At 32.0% G+C, this 20,330-nt stretch overlaps 1 protein-coding gene across 1 annotated transcript in view; it reads right to left on the bottom strand.

Annotated features, from left to right (window-relative positions):
- Positions 1 to 20,330, bottom strand: part of LOC146995617 (uncharacterized protein CG3556-like) — a 103,090-nt gene that overhangs the window by 54,853 nt on the left and 27,907 nt on the right. Inside the window, exons 2-4 of the mRNA XM_085821501.1 lie at positions 17,158 to 17,309; positions 1,843 to 2,020; positions 586 to 705 (exon numbers count right to left, since the gene is read on the bottom strand). Of these exons, the coding sequence (XP_085677627.1) occupies positions 586 to 705; positions 1,843 to 2,020; positions 17,158 to 17,309 (450 nt within the window). The remainder of the gene's footprint in view (positions 1 to 585; positions 706 to 1,842; positions 2,021 to 17,157; positions 17,310 to 20,330) is intronic.

The raw sequence follows: 20,330 nt of genomic DNA, 5'->3' as shown, positions 1-20,330 counted from the left end.
CCATAAGCATCGAAACATTTTACCATTTAGTGTGCTTTATGACAAGTTGGGAAACCCAATATCAATTAGTGTAAAATAAAATTCCTATGCATTTATTGTAACAAGAGCCGTGATAATGCATAATTGTTGTTATTGCGTCGTATAGTTCTATTGGTTTTCTTATAATTTCCTTAATACCATTTATGTAATTGATATTGCCATATCTAAGCTACTCTAGATAAGAGTTGTAGGTGAACGCCTGACTGTTCTTCATATTACGCAGTCTACAACAGAATGAAGAAATTGTGTTTGATGATTAACTAATTAATGTGGTTTGAAGCAAATTCGCAATTATATTTTGATATTTATGTTTATTTAGTTGATTTCAGCGAATTCCGTTACCTACAAATGCCTAAATGGAAAGAACGCTTTCGAGTTGGTAAGAGAAACTGGCTCAAATAATTTTGCAAATTTTACAAGTATAAATTGATACTGCACTTTTACCTCTACATAAAAAAAAATAATAAAAAAATATTTGCAGTATTTCTATGAGACAAGAGTGATAACAAAGTTTGAATTAAAACTCTGAAAATAATATATCTTTACCACATCCTTTTTCATCAGCTCCGTTCTCGCAGTCCTTAACATCATCGCATACCTTATACTTTGGGACACAGAAGTGATTTGAACATCGGAAAGCGTCAGGCTGTGCACAAATAATATTCTCTAGAATAGAAAATGAGCATTTAAATAAAAATATATGTCCGTGTACAGAAGAAAAGAAAAAATAGTATATTGATATGTAATAAAATAAGAAAATAAGCGATTCATTAATTTTATTTAACGCATACTTAACTGATTGGATAGAAATTTATCCAAATTTAATTAAAAGTGTTCGGGAAATAATGTTAATTACTTAAAGGTAGATTTATAATTGGAGGTTTAAATGTATTGATTCAAGAGAATGGCAAAAGAAGAGAATGCTAATACTAAGGGTGGATCAGAGAATGTAAAATGTTACAAATAAATGATTAAATTTAGTTACCTTATTTTAATTGTATATTTTTATGAATGCTTACGTTTTCTCTATACGGAAAAAAAATGAGATTAAAGAATGAGATTCAAAATTGCTCTAAAGGAGATTTCTTCTATTTTTCAAAATATTTTTTTCTTTGAAGAAGCGCGACTTGTGTTAAATTCCCTGGACATTCATATAATGTATCTCCCAAATTAAAGCTGGTCCTAGAATGAATTTTACCTGTGTTCAAATTTGTAGGCTTTCCTATCTATTTATTATCTTGTGCTGAAATTACAGCTAATAGTTTGTAGGGAAAATACAGAAATTTTTAGTAGAAAGCAGAATAAAAAGAGAGTAAAGTAATTAAAGGAACGGTAAACTGGCTAAAATTGAAAGGAAAGAAAAGGAAAATTATTTAAATGTTGAATATGAATGATAAAGTAATAATCTTTTGGAAGGTATCAAAATCTTCATGGTGCTCTTACTTTTAAAATAGGAAATAAGGCTATTGATTTATGAAAGCAATTTAGAGTTTTCTGAAAAACTCGGTGATGAACTTCGGAGTTTGATATTTTAATCTTGTTAAGAGGATAATGACATATACATTTGATATAAACTGATAGTTAAAGGTTGTTATTTATTCATTCCGTGCGATCCAGCAAAGCATGGCCTGTCTTGTTTTAAAAAGCAGCAAAACTATTTTTTTCCCTTTTGAGAATTTAATGTCAAAGGAAATTATGAAATAAACACTTAACTAAGATTTATATAATACTTCTAGGGAAAATATTAATTAATAGAATAACACAAATTTTAAGCTCAATACAATATGATGAAGAAAAAATTACCTATGTTATACAACAGCTCAAAACTGGAGCTATAGCGATAATAACTGTCAGTGTGTTCATATATTATCGTTACTTGACTCAAACTGATTATTGGGTTCTTAATATCGTTGGAAGAGCAAAATTTGTATTGTTCATCGGTTCCCAAAATGTTTATTTTCACGTATCCATGGCTGCAACTCTGGAAAAGAAAGTTTAGAAGGGGAAAAAATATTGTTTTAAAAGATACTTCTGTTTCTTGCTTCAAGAATAATAATACAGTAAAAACGATGAGAGGAGTATAATTTTACTAGATTTTAATATTTTTATAAATTAGTCACTCAAATTAAGGTAGAAAACACATACTGTATAATATCTCAAAAGGTAATTTGGAAATTTAAAAAAAAACACCAAAAATAAATATTTTTTAATAAAAGGAATAACTATAGCAATACAAAATAAAACCGTATCGTTGGTTCACTTCCCATGAGCAGAAACCTGTGAAATGATATTATAAACATGATGTAGCGGATATTCAGGAAATGTGATTCCAGATTGAGATTTAGAAAATCATGTTTGTTGCCTAGTTAGAGGTACTAATAACCTGTTTCCACTCTTTAGACCTGCTAAACAATTTTCAGTAAAAATAAAAGTACAAAAGAAAGCCATTAAAAAAGAATCCAAAATTTAAAGCGCAGAGCTAAAATTAAATCGTAAAGAAAAAAATTAATACATAATTGGTAGCACATGGTTTATATCTTCATTTAAAACATTATCTTAATAGCCTTTTAAGAGCTATATTTTCAAATTTATAATATTTTAAAATTTGTATCAAATTTATTATTTTTCTAATACTTAAAAATTAATTACTAGATTACTGCGCTGTCTTATTAAAACAAAATTTATATCAACTAAACTGATGTCACCCATCGTCAAAACTATCCTTGAAAGAGAAGTATATATCACAGATTCAGTTACGAAAAAAGAATACAGTGGTACCTCGACGAAGGAGTTTAATTCGTTCCGTAACCTTGCTCGTATGTCAAATTGCTAGTATCTCAAAGCAATTTTTCCCATTGAAATTAATTGAAATGCCATTAATCCATTCCAGCTCCCAAAACACCACCTCAGTTGTCTTTGTTAAGTGTTTTTGAATGAGAAAAATGTATTTACAAGAAGAAACATTTATTTATAAATTACAAACACATATTCTATAAAAACATAATTAAAAGAATAAGTGAAGTGCTTACAGAAGCGCTTAATTTTCGTCACTGGTCTTCGCTTTTTTCGTCACGCTTTGCTCATTATCACCTACAGATCATTTAAAAAAATTTGTCCAAGGAGGTTTGTTTCTTCTTCCCTTTCAGGATATTGCGGAAATGAGTTAGGCAAATTTCGTTGAACAACTCCGATGCACGACCAGTGTCAACCTTTTCGGGATGATTTTTATCCACGATTTTATCTCTTGTAGGGATAACCTCCTCCATCTCTGGCTCCTCTTCAAAACTAATTTTTCGTTGAACCACCGTATGCTGCTGCGAATGTAGATCGCTTTAATTCAATAGACATCATCTTCTTCTTCGGACCCATGGTTATAAAAATAACTATGATAATGTTTCGTAAATGTACAAAAAGCAAAAAACGCGAGCCCAACTTATCAAAAATGCTTCGAAAACGAGGGAAACAAGCAACACAGACTGAGGTCTAGTCTGAGGTGGGAGAAACTGTTACACGCTGCACACGACACCAACATGCGCGCCCATGTTGCGGTCGTGTGCAGCGGGGTAACGTGCGATTCCTCGTATCTCAAATCTTGCCCTCATCTCAAAGCAAAATATTGCTCGCTCAGCGGCTCGTATCTCAAAACACTCGTATATTAGGGCACTCGTATATCGAGGTACCACTGTAATGAATGATGTGTATCAATAATCGTAATAACTGATTATAAAAAAATGGAGAGAGAGATTAACTTGATTAAAAACATATTCCCGCTGAACGTTTCTGAAACTCATTCTGAGCTGAAACGAATGGTCCTTCTCCACTTTTATACAAGGTCGTGTCATGTTACATGAACCATCTACTTAATAGCTGAAGAAATCAGTTTTAGCATCCTGAACGACAGCCAAAGCCGTGGGAGCAATGAAATGAAGTTCTGGAAGGTTGTTACAAGAATTCAAAATCATACAAATTTCAAAGAATCTAAGAGTTGGTGTAGGGTTTGGGGTGGAGGTTCCATATGTGAAGCATAGCCTTTGATATAATCCCAAGGATTCTCAACGGGGTTGCAACCTAGAAATTTGAAGTCCAAGAATCGTTTGAAGTTAAATGATTACCGATGATTGAGGCAATTTTGTATATAGATTGCATCATTATGCTGAAAGTTTCCGTCAATATTATGACTGATTGTCAATATTGTTTGGGTCTCATCCCAAATAACACACTCTAAATAAATTCGCTGGTTCGGTTCTTTATTAATTCTCATAATTAATTACAATTAACTCATAGCTGTGACCAGCCCTCTTACACCGTCGATGGCGATTCTCAAACTCGTTTTATCATCACATTACAGATGCGCATGCGTGGATTACATTACATATGCGCAGGCGCGAACATGCCGCCCCGCGTTGCAATGCTTAGCATTCAACAATTGTAATTAAGATATAGCATGAAAAAATTAAACAAGTATATCATAAACAATTTTGAATAAGTACTATTACATAAAATCATTATTATAATTAGACATTTAGCATATACATTAGCGTACAACTCAAAGCAATACAATATAACAACATTTCAGTTACATAATGACATTTTATGTGAAGCACATTCAATACTGTACAATAACTATAAAGACAATACTCATTTTTGTATTGGTAAAACACATAATTTGGTAATTGGTCGTTTGAAAGTTCCAGTTTGAGTTTTTACATTACACACGCGAACCTTTCCATCTTTACCATAAAATATTTATATTATACGACCAACCGCCCAATTACAACAAGGCAAATTATCTTAAGACCATGTCTCCAACTTGTATATTGTTTTTAGAACTTTGCCATTTAGATCGATTTTGTAAATGACTTAAATAATTGGAGTTCCATTTTTTCCAGATAATTTGTACTAATCTTGTGATCTCTTGCCACAATTTTAACCTGTTAATGTTAACTTCCCTGATATTTGGCTCAGGGATCGAATTAATTGCTCTACCAATTAAAAAATGCCCAGGTGTTAGAACCTCTAAATCATCAATGTCCGAAGACAAGGGTGTCAATGTTCGGGAATTTAAAATTCCTTCAGTCTGAATCATAATTGTTAAAAATTTTTCAAATGTCAATTTTGCATTACCTACGACACGTTTGAAGTGGTACTTAAAAGATTTAACTCCAGCCTCCCAAAGGCCTCCAAAATTGGGTGCTCTGGGAGGGAGAAATTTCCATTCGATATTCTCAGAACTCAAATAACCAGCTAAAAGCTCATCTTGTTCGTTCACTAGTTTGTTTAACCTCTTTAATTCTGCATTTGCACCTACAAAATTCGTAGCGTTATCACTAAATAGTGTTAAACTTTTACCTCTTCGTGCAAAGAAACATTTCAAGGTAGCTATTAATGCTTCAGATGTTAGGTCTGTTATCAGCTCTAAATGAATGGCCTTAGTAACCATACAAATGAATATACACATATAAACTTTTTGATATATACCTTTTCTCTGGATTTTGTACTTAATTAAGAATGGGCCACAGAGGTCAACTTCAGTACAATTGAATGTAAGATTAGCTGTGATTCTTTCCTTGGGTAAATCACCCATGATTTGCTGAGCTACAATGGGATTAGCTTTTAAACATATTATACAATTTTTTACAATTTTTCTACAAACATTTCTACCACTTACAATCCAGAATTTTTGTCTTATATGATATAACAAAGATTGAGGACCCACATGCAAATATTTTATATGATAGTAATTAACTATTAACTCCTTTAATTTATGTTTAGAAGGCAGAATAATAGGAAATTTTTTCTCATAAGTTAAATTGCTATTTTTTAATCTACCTCCAACTCTCAACAGTCCGTTACTGTCAATGAAAGGGTTAAGACTTTTAATAGAACTATTTCTTGGAACAATACCTGATTTTTTAAGATCATTTATCTCATTTATAAAATAATCACCCTGTACTAATTTCATTAAAGTTTCTTCAGCTGCTCTCAATTCTCCCACTTGTAAATTACCTACCTTCTTTTGTTCTTGCTTACAATTCTTGTAAAACCTAAAACAAAAACTTATAATACGAATTAATTTTAAATACTTATTACTGCAATTCAATAAATCATTAACAAAATTATTCACATTCAGATTTAAACATGTAGATAGTTCAGAATCAGCAAAGTTTTTAAGTTCATTACTGTCCTTTTCAGTAATTGCTTCAGGTATAACTCTTATAGGGTACTCATCCTTCATTAAGAAATCAGGCCCGTTCCACCACAGTTGACTTAGTTGCAGTTTTTTGGCAGACATACCTCTAGATATGAGATCTGATGGGTTTTCTTCAGAAACGATATGATGCCACTGTGCTATTTCAGTCAGATCCTGTATCTTTGAAATCCGGTTTGCAACAAATATCTTGAGCAGATGTGGCTCTTTGTTGGTCCCTGACTGCACAATCATAGAATCGGTCCAAAGGTGAATAGCAGTAACCTCCAATTTTAACGATGATTTCACTCGATGCATTAGATTAGCTAATAGCACTGCTGCGCAAAGCTCAAGTCTTGGGATTGTAGTCTTCTTTAGCGGGGAGACACGCGATTTACTGCACACCAACCTCACTGATGTATGGTTTGTTGCTGATGTTGCTTTACAGTAGATAACTGCTCCATAGGCGGCCTCTGAGGCATCACAGAAACCATGTAATTCAATCTTGGTTCTATCTGGTAATAAAATACATCTATGGACTTCAATGTAGCTTCAATTACCTGCAAGGTAGTGGAGAATTCTTTCCATTCTTTAGTTTCCTTTTCTGGCAAAACATCATTCCAGTTCAGTTTTAACAGCCATAATTTCTGCATAAATATTTTTGCTACAATTATAACTGGGGAAACTATACCCAATGGGTCAAAGATGCGAGATATGACAGATAACACTTGCCGTTTCGTAACCTTTACGTTGTCTTCGATTTTAACGTTGAAGCTCAAACAATCTCTTTTTGACTTCCATAAAATACCCAATGCTTTAGATTCTTCTGATTTAACAAAGGGATATGTTTTGTCGTTTGTTTGACACAGTAGCATTACTGCACCACTTATGGAGTAACATACCTCCACTCTTCAAAATGCCTATTAACTGATTTTGAAGTTCTAACGTAGAACTTAGCGACTCAGCTCCAGATAGAATATCGTCCATGTACATATCTTCTCTCAGTACAGGTGCTGCTAAAGGAAATTTATCTCCTTCGTCCTTTGACAGCTGTACAAGTGTTCTCATTGCTAAAAATGGTGCACTCACAGTTCCATAGGTAACGGTGGTTAGCTCAAAGTTCTTAACTGGCTTATCAATGCCTTCTTTCCATAAAATCCTTTGCAACTTCCACTGATCTGGATGGATAGAAATAGCTCGATACATCTTTTGTATATCAGCAGTGAAAGCAAAAATATATTTCCTGAATCTCAGCATAATTGAGAATAAATCATCTTCTATCACACCTCCATTATACTGTATAGAATTTAGAGAGTTTCCTTTGGTTGTCAAAGAAGAAGCGTTAAATACTACCCTCAAGGAAGTCGACTTACTTTTCTCTTCTCCCCTATATACTCCAATATGAGGAATGTAATATGAACCTCGTTCCTCCTCGCTTTCACTCACCTCAACCATATGTCCTAACTGTTGATATTCTTTTAAAAAATCTGAATATAATTTTAAATATTCGGGATTCTTAACGAAGCATTTCCATAAGGAATTTAATTTACTCGTTGCAATTTGTTTAGAATTTCCTAAAGTGTCCGAATCCTCCTTTAATGGCATTTTAAAAGCGTACCTACTGGTTTTATCTCGTGTATAATTTTCTACGAAATGTTTCTCACAAATGAAAAATTCTTTGTTTTTGGGTTTATCAGTATCAATATTTTCTAATTCCCAAAATTTTCTAAGAGTTTTATCTAAGTTGTCTTCTTCCTTTATCAACCCACAATGAACCCTGTTTTCAGTCTCTGTTGGAATACTTCCAGACACGATAAAACCAAAAACTGTATCTTGAAAAATAAGATCAGGATTATTCATTCGAATTTGACTCGGTTTCAAAAGTTCATAAAAAACTGCTCCCAACAACATATCTACCCTTTCTGGAACATTAAATCCTTCATCTGCTAATTTTAAATTAGGAAGATCTTGCGCTGAAATTTTAATTTTGCGCGAAGGTGTTAAATCAGCAGTTATTTTTGGAATTACTAAAAAGTCCAAATTCTTTATAAAAGTTCCTTCTTTATTGCATATCGAAGCATTGATTTTATGCTTTATTGTTAAAGTAGCATCATTTATTCCCGTAACGGAAATGTTTGTTTTTTTTCTTTCTCTAACTGCAAATGCTCAATAAGATTCCGTGTCAAAAAGTTCGACATACTGCCCCCATCCAGCAGACACTTCACTCTGTGTGTTTTCCCTCGTTATCAATTAGAAAACATACGACCGTTGAAAGCAGAACTGTACTCTGTTTATTCGAATAATTGCTAATAAATGCCTTTTGAAGGAAATCCTGCGCATTAACATTCAAGGTCGATGAGTCATCTCGTTTGGGAACGTTGCAGTAAGCTACATTTGTTTTGTTTTTATTTTGTTCCGATGAAGAACATTCTTTCTCCTTTACGATATTATTTGCTTTCGGAAAGTGAATAGTTTTGTGGTGCCGTTTTTGACAAAAACAAGAATATTTCGATGGGCAATTTGATACTGAATGCATGTGTAGACAGTTAAAACATAATTTATTAGATTTCACAACCTGTACTCTTTCTTGTACCGGTAATTTTAAATACGATGGCCATTTTGCCAATCCGTGATTCTCGTGGCATAAAATACAGTTCTCTGTTTTAACATCTGATAAAAACACTTTAGCTACACTTTTTGAGCTATTATTTGATTATTTGAGCTATTATACTTACGATTAACATGAGAATTCTCAGTAAGAGGTTTTCCTCGTGACGTGAAATATAAATCTATTTCTTTACCTAACTCACTAGGTGAAAACCATGAATCCCCTTGCCTCACTGCAATGTGAGAAGCTGTTCCCGTATCTAAAGATTGGTATAACCTATCTGAAACTATTAGTTGTTTGAGGGTCTCGAAGTCAGTTACCTTCCTTAATTTTAAATAATAATCCCAAACAGTTACTAAGCGTGAACCGAACTGCACATGAGTTTCATGTGGTTGTTTAACAGTTTTTCTAAAGTTTTCTAAACACGAATATGGTGTTGGCTGAAACTCCTTCAGAACTACTTCTTTTACTTTTTCATAATTCGCGATATCCTTATCATTTAAATAGGTTATTATATTCGAAGCTTTGTCTCCTAACAGATTTAACAGAATTTCTGCTTTATAGTCCTCCGAAACATTTTTTTAATAAAAGCTCGTTCTAATGACGAAAAGAAAATTCTTCAACTCCCAGGCCGTATAGGAATTTTTACAGTTAAGGTTCTGATACCTTTTATTAATTGATCTAGTGACTCTGATTTTGTTTCGGTTTCGCTTACACGATCAAGTTTAGTTTCTGCTTTAAGCTTAGCCAACTCTAACTCATTCTTTGATCTCTTAAGTTTTGTTTTTTCAAACTCGACAAGTTTTTGCTCTTCCTGTTTTCTATTTTCGATAATAGAGTTTGCTATCTCTTTTACTTAATCTTGTTTAGTTTTGAAAATTTCACTATTCTCAATAAGTCAAATCTGCTATAGTCTTTTTTCGCCAAAATTTAGATTTATATCTAAGGCAATAAGCTTTAAATCTTCTTTTTAAGCACCCTTAAATAACATTTTTATTTATAACAGAACAAGCACAGAATGTACAGAATTAACAAGAGAGGAATTACTTACCTCTGCAGTGAGTCACTTTTGATGAATACTCTTATCCAAAATCAGCGATATTCGTTGAAAAGAACAAGCTGGGAATACTGGTAAACACAAACACTCCTGTGTTCTCAAAAACGAAACACTATTTATTCACGCACAAAACTAACGCTCCGGCTCGACGGACCAGATATGTTTGGGTCTCATCCCAAATAACGCACTCTAAATAAATTCGCTGGTTCGGTTCTTTATTAATTCTCATAATTAATTACAATTAACTCATAGATGTGACCAGCCCTCTTACACCGTCGATGGCGATTCTCAAACTCGTTTGATCATCACATTACAGATGCGCATGCGTGGATTACATTACAGATGCGCAGGTGCGAACAAACATGTAGAAGTATACGGCATCAGTAAATTTTGAGAGATATCCACATTAGTTTAGATTACTGTTTAGAGGTATCAAAGAGAGAAAACACTAGAAAATATGGGAAAACATGTCAATTCATGCTTCCGGGTAGTGCCGTTAAGAAGTTTCGAGCCGGAATGTAACTTTCTATACATTTGGTGACGAGCCATTCCTCGATAGTCGAATTTTCGTACTATTATGTTAATTAATATCAATCCACAGCTGCAAATGGCCATCAGAATATCTTCGGGGGTGTCATTTACGTCTACCGTCAATGAGTCGTTACGTTCCACAGTTTGAGCTCCGATACGTCGAAATTCTATTTTACAGTTAATTTACGTTATATTTCACTACAAATGTAGAGGGACAACTCACAAATTGTGCGTTTTCTAAAACAGTCCTGTAGTGCACAGATTAGTCAAATCATGTTCCCTTCCCATCACGGTCGCAGTTGATCAGTTGAGTCTGCTTCTTCCATCAACTTTTATTTATGGATGGATGATTGTATTTGAAACTAAATCATGGTAGGAACAATAAATTGCCTATGTATTCTGTGAATCTGTTGCATTAGCCAGTTGGCGTAAATTTTGTGGAATCGATTCTTCCAAAGGAAAACTATTTATTGATGTCTATAGAACATAAAACATTTAATGAGAAAATTTTCAAATATACATTACATAAAGTGTTTTATTAAATTTAATTGTTAGACACTGCTGCCTCCTAAAATATTTATTTCGCCTGCTATCTGCTAGTAACCTTAGAGTTAAAAAATTTATGGTAGTTTTGAGGCGAAGTCAAAATACATTTGGTTGTTAGGTCTATTCAATAGCGACCTTCTCCTCCATCAAGGGACAATTTTATTATATTCGAGTTCCACTGAGTACAGGAGCTAAACTGGTCTTTTAATCAGCTATTGCTGTGTTCAGGCGGGGGCATAAAGGGCTTTGGTTGGGATTTGAGATTGTTGTCTTAAGTGGTTAAGCCCGAGCTACATTGCCATGGCAACCAGTCTGTGCTACGTCACAAAATCTGGTTTAGGACTCATGGCTTAATAAGGTTCCAAGTTTTCAAATTTATGCCGAGTTTGGGATAAGAGAACTTGACCAATCAGAACGAAGCTAAAACGAAGCGGCTTTCTGTAGACGATTTCGCTGTTACATCGAAGGCGACTATTTTTTTTTTTTTTTTTTTTTTTAATATGGAGCACATCGTATCCGAATGAGTTGTAATCCTATCCGAACGAAGTAATGAGTTGATCTCGCAAGAAATCTACAATGATGACATGCGTTTTTTAACGAGTTTGCACAATAAATTGAAAAATAGGGGAGGGAGCTCGTAAAGCGAAAGTGAAGCTCAGGAAAATGCATGCTTGCAAAAATTTTACTTTTTCTGCGTAAATTATGATTATTACTTTCTTTCTGTTTATTATTTTTCTATAAATTATTACTATCATTTTCTTCCTGTTTAATTATTTTTGTATTTAAGAACAAATTTATTGAAAAAGCTCGAAATATTGTATTGCTATTTGCTTCAAATGCTGATTTTCTTTCCAAACAAACTTCATGAATTAATTTTACTAAAACATCAAATCACATGAATTAATTTTAGTAATACTAATAATTACTTCATGAATTAATTTTACTAAAACATCAAGAATGGTTTTTTTCCAGTAAATATATTACTTTAAAAAAATTATCCTTTAAAAAATGCTCTTAGGAGGTCAAAGAAGGAAAAAATGTAGTGAAATATCCTTAAAACAACAGTCAACAGTCTATACAGTTTCCTCTCCTGATGATGTTCTATTCTGTTTTATAATTACGGTCTCCATGAAAGGAATTTACTTTTAATGAAACTGAATTGCACACATAATTCATAACACGGATTATAATTTAATGAATAATATTTGTTATTATTATCCACTCTTTATTAATATAATTTCAATGAAATTTGTATCATTAATTTCATGCTATTTCTCTGGTAGAAATACCTAAATTAGGTATGAATTTTTATAATTTTGTTGTATTTGAAAACTTGGGTACCTAAAATTTGTAAATGTGAAATTACTTTTGAGATATTGGTCGTAAAAAGATATGACAGCATACGTTGAAATTAAACTCTTTTTGGTGCTTTAATATGCATGTCTGCCAGTGAGTGAAGAATTGTCGTAATCTGCCATCAAATGAAAAATCATTAAAAGTACTTACTTCTGACAACAGACGTGGATGAAACTTACATCTATGACATCTAAAAGCAGAGCAGAGTTTAATTTGAATTACTCGTGTGATGTAAACATACCAGTTTGCAGAATTATCCACAAAAATTCCTGAAAGTTAGCGTTTACTTTGTACTGTATTCTCTCGAGTGTAACCCCCCTTTTTTTCCGACAAGGCATATGAAATTCAGGGGTGCGACTTATACATGCAAATGATTAGAAATAGATGAACACAAACAGCTGGCAACACAGCAAAATGTATTCAATGATTGAGCATAAAATATATTATTGGGTGAACGTTTCATAGTACTGTACAAGTTTAATTGTGGTTGCTGGTTATGGTGACCAGTTGTGGGATACTAGTACTAGTGATAATTGATACTGGTAGTGCAGCCAACTACTGTAGTGATCGACAGCGACAGTGAATAAGGAGTGCTAAGCACAGAATAATAAGGAGTGCTAAGCACAGAAACATGTTCCTTTTGATTGAAAATTTTTAAAAAAATAATGTATATTAAGTACTGTTTTCCGCTTAACTGCTTTCACACCTGCAAAATGGAAAAATATTATATACAGGCTATCTGCCACTTATTCTTGAGATTTTTTTTTTAATTAGGCATATTTAGAATGTCGTATTTCTCCTAAGAGAAATTATATATAAAATTTGAAGAAGGTTTTATATATATAAATATGCATGTGCATGTTTATAGTATAGAGAGTACTGCAGTACAATGCAGAAATATTCCATACTGCTTTGTACAGAAATATGTGCCAACCAAGTATTGGTCTTTCCAAAAATATATATATATATATAGACCATTTTCGTTCTTTTTCCTTTTTTTACCTTCTTCCGTTGCCTCTTGGCTTATAAGAAGGGCAGATAAAAGAGCATTCTGTTGAACCAGTAAAACTTTGTGGTGAGCTGAAAATGCCATGACACAAAATAACGAAAAAAAGCAAAGCGAGCGCTGGAAATCAATCGAGCTGGAAAACAGCGCGTGAAAGATGTAGACACATCAACGTATGCGCAAGTTTAGCTTCTCTCATTGGCCACAGCTTAGACCCTCGTTTCGCAGGTGTGAACGGAACTCCCGTATTTTATGCCCTTATGACTATGTCTCTATGCTCTTTATGCCGCCGTCTGAACGAAGCTTAAGTCTAACTTTAGCAGTCTAAAAATGATATCCAAATTCATTTGAATTGTGATTTTATGAAAAGCGAACAAAATCAACTTCTTTTCAAATTTCAAAAATGAATTCGAATGTTTTATCAAAATTGTTATGTGTTCCCATTTATGTCCATAATTGTTACATTGTTCTTCATTTATCAAAATTGTTATGCCTCTTCTTAGAGATTTTTGAGAAAATTAGACGTTGATTAATAAAAAGCAAACTAGTAAGTAACTAGTTAAAAACTAAAACCTGATAAAAATTGCTCTAACAAATGTATGGGGGCCACCTTTTCTTTTCATGAATTCTCGAAGTCTTCTCGGCACGGATTTCATGAGATTTTTATTGAGATTTGCTTTTGTATTTTCCCATTATGTAACGTATATACGAGCCAGTTACGCTTACAAAGTGTTCCACGAAGGTATCCCTTCCCTTATACAGAAAGCCTTCGAAGCTTTTCCGTAATCACATAAAACAAACCATGATTCCAATGAAAAATTAAATGCAATTTTACTGGCATCAAAAGAAATCTCAAATTTTTCAACCCATTTTAACAAAGTAGGTCCTAAATCTTAACTTTTCCAGGTGTTTTATAGGGAAAGTTTGCTAGAACAGTCTCTATACAGTATCGCAATGCCCAATACTTATTTTACGTTTATTTCGTATTTAAAGGCAAGCCATTTGAAATATCTCATTTATTTATTAGCATTTTTTAATATTCTTCTTCTCAGATTTAGCATGTTATTTAGACAGAGAAAGCAATGAAAAATTTTTAGTTTTGAAATAATGGTTGATTTTTATTCACTAAATGTTTTAAAGTTTCTCATACCCCAATATTTTTGTTATGTCATTGAATTAGTCATTGACAAATTCACATTGTATTGGGTTCTGTTGTCTCAACCGTGACAATTTGCTGCACTGTATTAGTATTTTGGGCAGCTGCCGTGCTGGGCTTTTTGGCCTAGAAGGCCTTTTAGCCATGAATCTGACATTTTTACCGAATCAATTTTTGTGTTCGTATCACTTTTCAAATAAATTAATGCCTCGACGTCTCTTAAACTTAGAGGAAAGACGATATTCTGAATAATATAAAGACTGTTTTTTAAATAAAAATAAGCATTATAGTATACCATGAGTTTAATTAGAAGTATAGAACAGGATTTATATTCCGTGTAAGTGAATAAAAAAAACTCAGTATCACCTACAAACGATAAACGATTTATTTATTTATTTATTTATTTGACCTAGTTAATAATCATATAATTTGTATTATTAACAAATAATGGGAAATTTCAACAGCTTGGGCTCTTACACTGAAACTCTTATAGTATAATCTAGGAAAATATAAACTGATAGTGTAACACGTCTAATCAAATATAGAGATTTAACGAAAGCTAACTCAGGAGAAGGTGATTAAAAGACGTTTTTATATTAAAATGTTTCATGTCAATCTCTCTCAAGAAGCTACTGAAAAAGATAACTTGTAAAGATTATATTTTTTTATTTCAAAGTAAAAATTAATGATAAACATTATGATTAAGAACTGGAGAAAAGCACTTAAAAATTATAGTATCTAAGTAAATATCAATTGGCCCAAAATTTGGAGAAGAAATAAATTATCTCAATGTTTGATCAGAAATATTGAAAATGCTGTGGATTGCACAATTATTTCCAAATGTCAGATATTATCATAGCCTTTTATCTTAGAATATAAACACAAAATAGATTGGAATAATATTTGTGTATATCAAAGGCTATGAGAAAGATTTATTTTCAAGAATGAACACTTAATTTATAGGGATATCATTTCTAGATATCAGACTTTACCTGAAAGATTTATTATTGAAAATGCTTCTAAAGTATATTGGGGAAAATTTCATTATAGAGAACTAAAATTAAATATGACATTAGTTCCTAGGTAATATTATCAGAAAGTACTATAGAACTTCTATAGTTAGAAAGAACTATAGAAAGATCTTACAGATTGGAATGAGGTTTTTAAATACACGTTCAATTTATTGTGTAATTTAGTATATTGATAAAATAAATTATTGTGATATCATATTGAAAGTTGACTTGTCTGAAGAATTCGTAAAAGTTACTTTTAAGAAAATAATTTTGAAATATTTGAGTAAAATTTGTTCAAAAAGCTAATTTTTATTCTTACTTTTGATTTCTTTTTATAATTTATTCATTTTTATGCATTTTATATAGTTTGCGACTAATTTTGCCTTTTAAAAATATGTTCTTTTCAACTTATTATTTTCACTTTATTTTTATCTACTCTTTAAAGTATTAATATCTGTATATAAAAACTACTTCTGGATTGACAGAAAAAAAATCTTTTCTTCAAAGTTCTAAATTTTGTTAAAACTTTTTTTTAATATAAGATTAATTCTTAATCTTTGTAATAATAATAATCCTTTTTAAATATTTTGTTCAAATATATTTTTAAACATCAACTTATTTCTCCTTCTAATACAATGTCAGTGTTACAACATCAGCTTGCTTTCTGTAAATAATGGACGTTCTTTGCAGCAAATTTCTTCTGCGGGGAACGTTCTTTGCAGCAAATTTCTTCCTTATTTATTCTTATATTTTCCTTCTTTCTATTTCCCTATCTTTATATATTTCCTTTCAAGTATAAAAGTCGGTACAGAACAAACTTTCTTGACCAAGAAAGTGATACTTAATAAATAAAGCAAACACATAAAGATTCAATAATAAAAGACAAAAAATGTTTTGTAAAGCCATCTTAGTAAAAAAAAGTGAGCATTGACATAATGAAATGATAAAAAGACTAAAAAAACACAGAAAAATGTGCCAACATTTAATGCTGCATCAGAAATTTTAATCTTTTGCTGTTTAACTGTATGTGGCATTAAGTGCGAAGAAAAGGATGCTTAATAAAAAAGCTAAAACGTTAAAATCTGAAAGCTTTCAGATTTTCATTATTACTACTTTTTTAAGAAATGATAACATTCTTCCTCGCAAAGAAAAAAATTTATTCTCTAGCAAAAGATTGTGATACTTACTGTTGCTTTTAATAAAGGCTATTTTATCATTCCTCCATTATTAGAAAAATTTCATTTTTTTTATCTTGCGATTATTTATATACTATTTTAAAGTAGTCAAAAAATCTAAATTTTATTATTTTTAAACAAATAATAAAAATTTAAGAACTTATATTTTTATTTTTATATAATCTGTCCTTGTCATTTTTTGTTAAAAAGTGTGATTTTTTATCATTTCTGTAAGAGGTTGCTCACTTTTAATGTTTTATGCTTTGTCATTTCTCTGAATATGCCCTCATTTTTGGCAAAGTCCTTTCTTTAAATTTTTAAGGATGTTTTCATACTTTGCTTTTAAAGCTTCTTTTTAGAAACTTTGAAGTTTCCAAAACGTATCCTAGTTCGATCTTTAATTTTTTTTTTAATATAGAACTTGTTCCGTCATTTCTACGGGTTTTTTTGTCTGTTTATTTGTTTGGCTAACATTTTACTTACTTGGAAATAAATGTTTTTGAATTGAAGACGCACATAATTGCCGACAGGAACTTGAATCTTCCAACATTTTTCCGTTTTATATGAAGCCGAGTCCTTCACATAGCCTGAGAGTTCAGTCTTGTTCTCACATTTCACGCTTTGTGCCTTGATTGCTGTAATAAAGAATTTCGGTAGTACACTCTTATATTTTACAAAAATATATTTTATTTAACTTATCTAAACTTACTAACTTCCATCAGCTTTAAGCTAGTTTTTGTAATTTTTAATCTGAGTGATTCACTTTTTCAATTTAAATTTTCATTTTATTTTTCAAATGGTTATGGGTACGTTTAAAAAACTCATTTGCAGAGTCATTACGTTTTTGTTTATGCTGAAGACATAAAAAATGTGCAGTGCTTTCGCGGGATTCTAATTCCTGATTTCCCGAATACTTGTCGAGTGTGCTTCCAGAGCTACATTACGAAGGCATGCGGAAAGGACGGAGAAAGTATCTTATATATTCCCCCTTTTAAAGGACGACTGGGGATGAGGGTACCCAATAGCCAAATCATGGTTATGGCGAATTATCGTCCACCACCTTTTAGTTCGAGCGCCAATGTAAGATCTGACCTTCTTAGGTAGTATGCAATTAGAACAGAACTATAAAAGGCAGCTTGTGAGTTTTGTCTGTGTCTTGTAAGTATCGCAGCGACAGGGAAAAAATATAAAGGACCTTTTATTAATCCAAATAAAGTTCAACAGAAGGCATCAACTCGTGCTTACAGAAGCTATGGCTTTAAATTAAATGTAATGGATGTACTGAAATTAATCATTTGACTAGCAGGAAAGCTGGCTTTGACCGAAATCGGCGTAAACATGCCGAATGGCAAAAATAATTCAACGGCGCAGAATACTGATCGCAAGAGAATCAAAGTTAGCAACATGGCCTTCAAGCAGGCTAAACAACCTTCGTTTAAATACTTCCTTCTTTCTACCTAATTTAAATATCACTCGGGCTGGAAATTTACCTTCTGGCAAGGAAATGAAAACGAGGCTTTATAGAAAATTAAATGAACATAAAATAACTGGTTAGAAATTTAAATGATACATTACCTTGCATAGTCATTTTAAGGTTAATACGTAGTCAGATTACTACTCGATTACTCGATTTATTATTATTCAGAAGAAATAGAAATTACAAAAATCTGATTTCCGGAGTAAATAAAAAAGAATTACTAATAACGTTTTGTATGAAGTTTACTGCATGGTTACATTAAAGAAAAGCCCCCCCGATATCCTTTGCGAGTCTTTTTATAGCCTCTGGAAAGGCGGAGCTTCCAAGAAATGACGTCAGCCTCGTCAGCCAATCCAGTTCGCTTTAAATATTTCCAGAACATTCTATAATTGTACGTGTACAAAAGGCGGGAAAAAAACTTGACTACGGGGCTGTGAATTTAATTCCACGCACTTTCAAATAAGAGACCGTCGCCATTAAAAATGAAAAGAAAATACAGTTAGAATTTTAAGTGTATTCTTGACTATGGAATTTTATTATTACAAAATATTCCCCTCATCTGAAAAAGGCTTGAAGCCGGGCGCCTCGACCACAAGACATTCCAGCTAGAAAAAATATTTTAAATAATTGCTTAATTTGTTTGAAGAACTCGCATCCAGAATTCGAGTTACAATAATATTAATCTTAAATAGACACTCTCACTATAACACAGTCAGTAATAATATCAATGTATAAAATTGTAAATAATATACCTTAATATATTGTCATTTATAGAAAATAAAGATGATAACATTATGCATGCAGTATTAGGAAAACATTTCTCGAGAACAGTTTCAGTTCTTTATCCAGGTCTTTAGAGATTGCTGCAAAACATTAGAGCAGTTCTTATTTTAGAAATCTTTCATTTCCAGTTCGCCGTGGCTTTAATATTAAAAATTTCTATTTGAGAGGAGGTTTTCCTCTATTTTTTCTTCATATCATTGACATTTGCAATACTTGACTAATTTCTTAACATTTCCTTTTGACTTTTCGTTTGTTTACAGTATTTTATTTTGACTACTTATTCATATAAAACACTTATTTTGATAATAATCATTTTACACAATAATTTTACTCGTATTTTACCTTTTACTATCGACAATGACAATTATGTCCTATACTGCATTGTCGTTCAACACAACTTTCAACTTCAACAGTATTTTATAATTACCATTAATGTCGTTGCCAAAAAATTGACACATAAATACAAAATAAATACAAAGATACAAAACAACATACCAAAAATTCACAACACATAAAATTAGACATTAAATAATTAGAGGTGCTCTAATTAGTCTCTATCTTTAGTGGAAACCCCAGTTGAACGTTTACCAAAAGAAAGGTGTGTCTACCTATTGCTGATGTAGTTTAAAATTTTCTGGGTCTTGGTAGTGTCGTAGTCTGGAAACATGGACAATATCAGTAGGTTTCTTTGTGTGGTAATTCTTTTTATCAATTTCATAATTAAACTCAGATAATTTTTTGACAATTTGGTATGGTCCAGAATAGGGAGGTGTCAATTTACGTGTATTCGGAAATTCAAATTCATCAAATAAAACTAGATCACCAGGTTGAAAATCTACATCTGTAAATTTTGTGTCATAACGACTTTTATTCCTTTTATGATATTCAATAGTTCTCTCTTTAGCTAAATTTCTCGCTATGTCAACCGGAGGGTAAGTATTTTGATCTAGGGGAGAATCGAAAGGAAGTTTTCCGAGTAAAAGATATGCAGGGGGGAATTTAGTTACCGAATGAGGGGAATTATTATATTCACTAATACCTTGATCCAAAATTTTCGTCCATGGAATTTTCGATGATGTAGAATTTACTTGACATCTTAAACGGGTTACTAGGGTTTGGTTCACACGCTCTACTTTACCATTTGTCTGGGGGTGATGAGCAGTAGTTAGAAGTTGTTTTACATTATAATTTCTAAGAAATTTTTTGAATCTATTGCAGGTGAATGCGGTATTGCGGTCACTAAGGATTTTTTTTCGGGGACTTGAATTTGGAAAATTTGTTTCAAAATATTAGCATAAGTTTCTGTAGTTGCACTTTTAGATGGAAAAGTCCAGACATATCTTGTGGCATGATCGATCACAAGATGTAAATATTTTTTTTTGTAGAAATATAATAA

Source organism: Stegodyphus dumicola, chromosome 8 (assembly GCF_044657685.1).
Source record: "Stegodyphus dumicola isolate Sdum_Otavi_A_Nest chromosome 8, ASM4465768v1".
NCBI lineage: Eukaryota > Metazoa > Arthropoda > Arachnida > Araneae > Eresidae > Stegodyphus > Stegodyphus dumicola.
The sequence above is the reverse complement of the archived record's forward strand: the minus strand, read 5'-3'. Positions and strand labels throughout refer to the sequence as shown.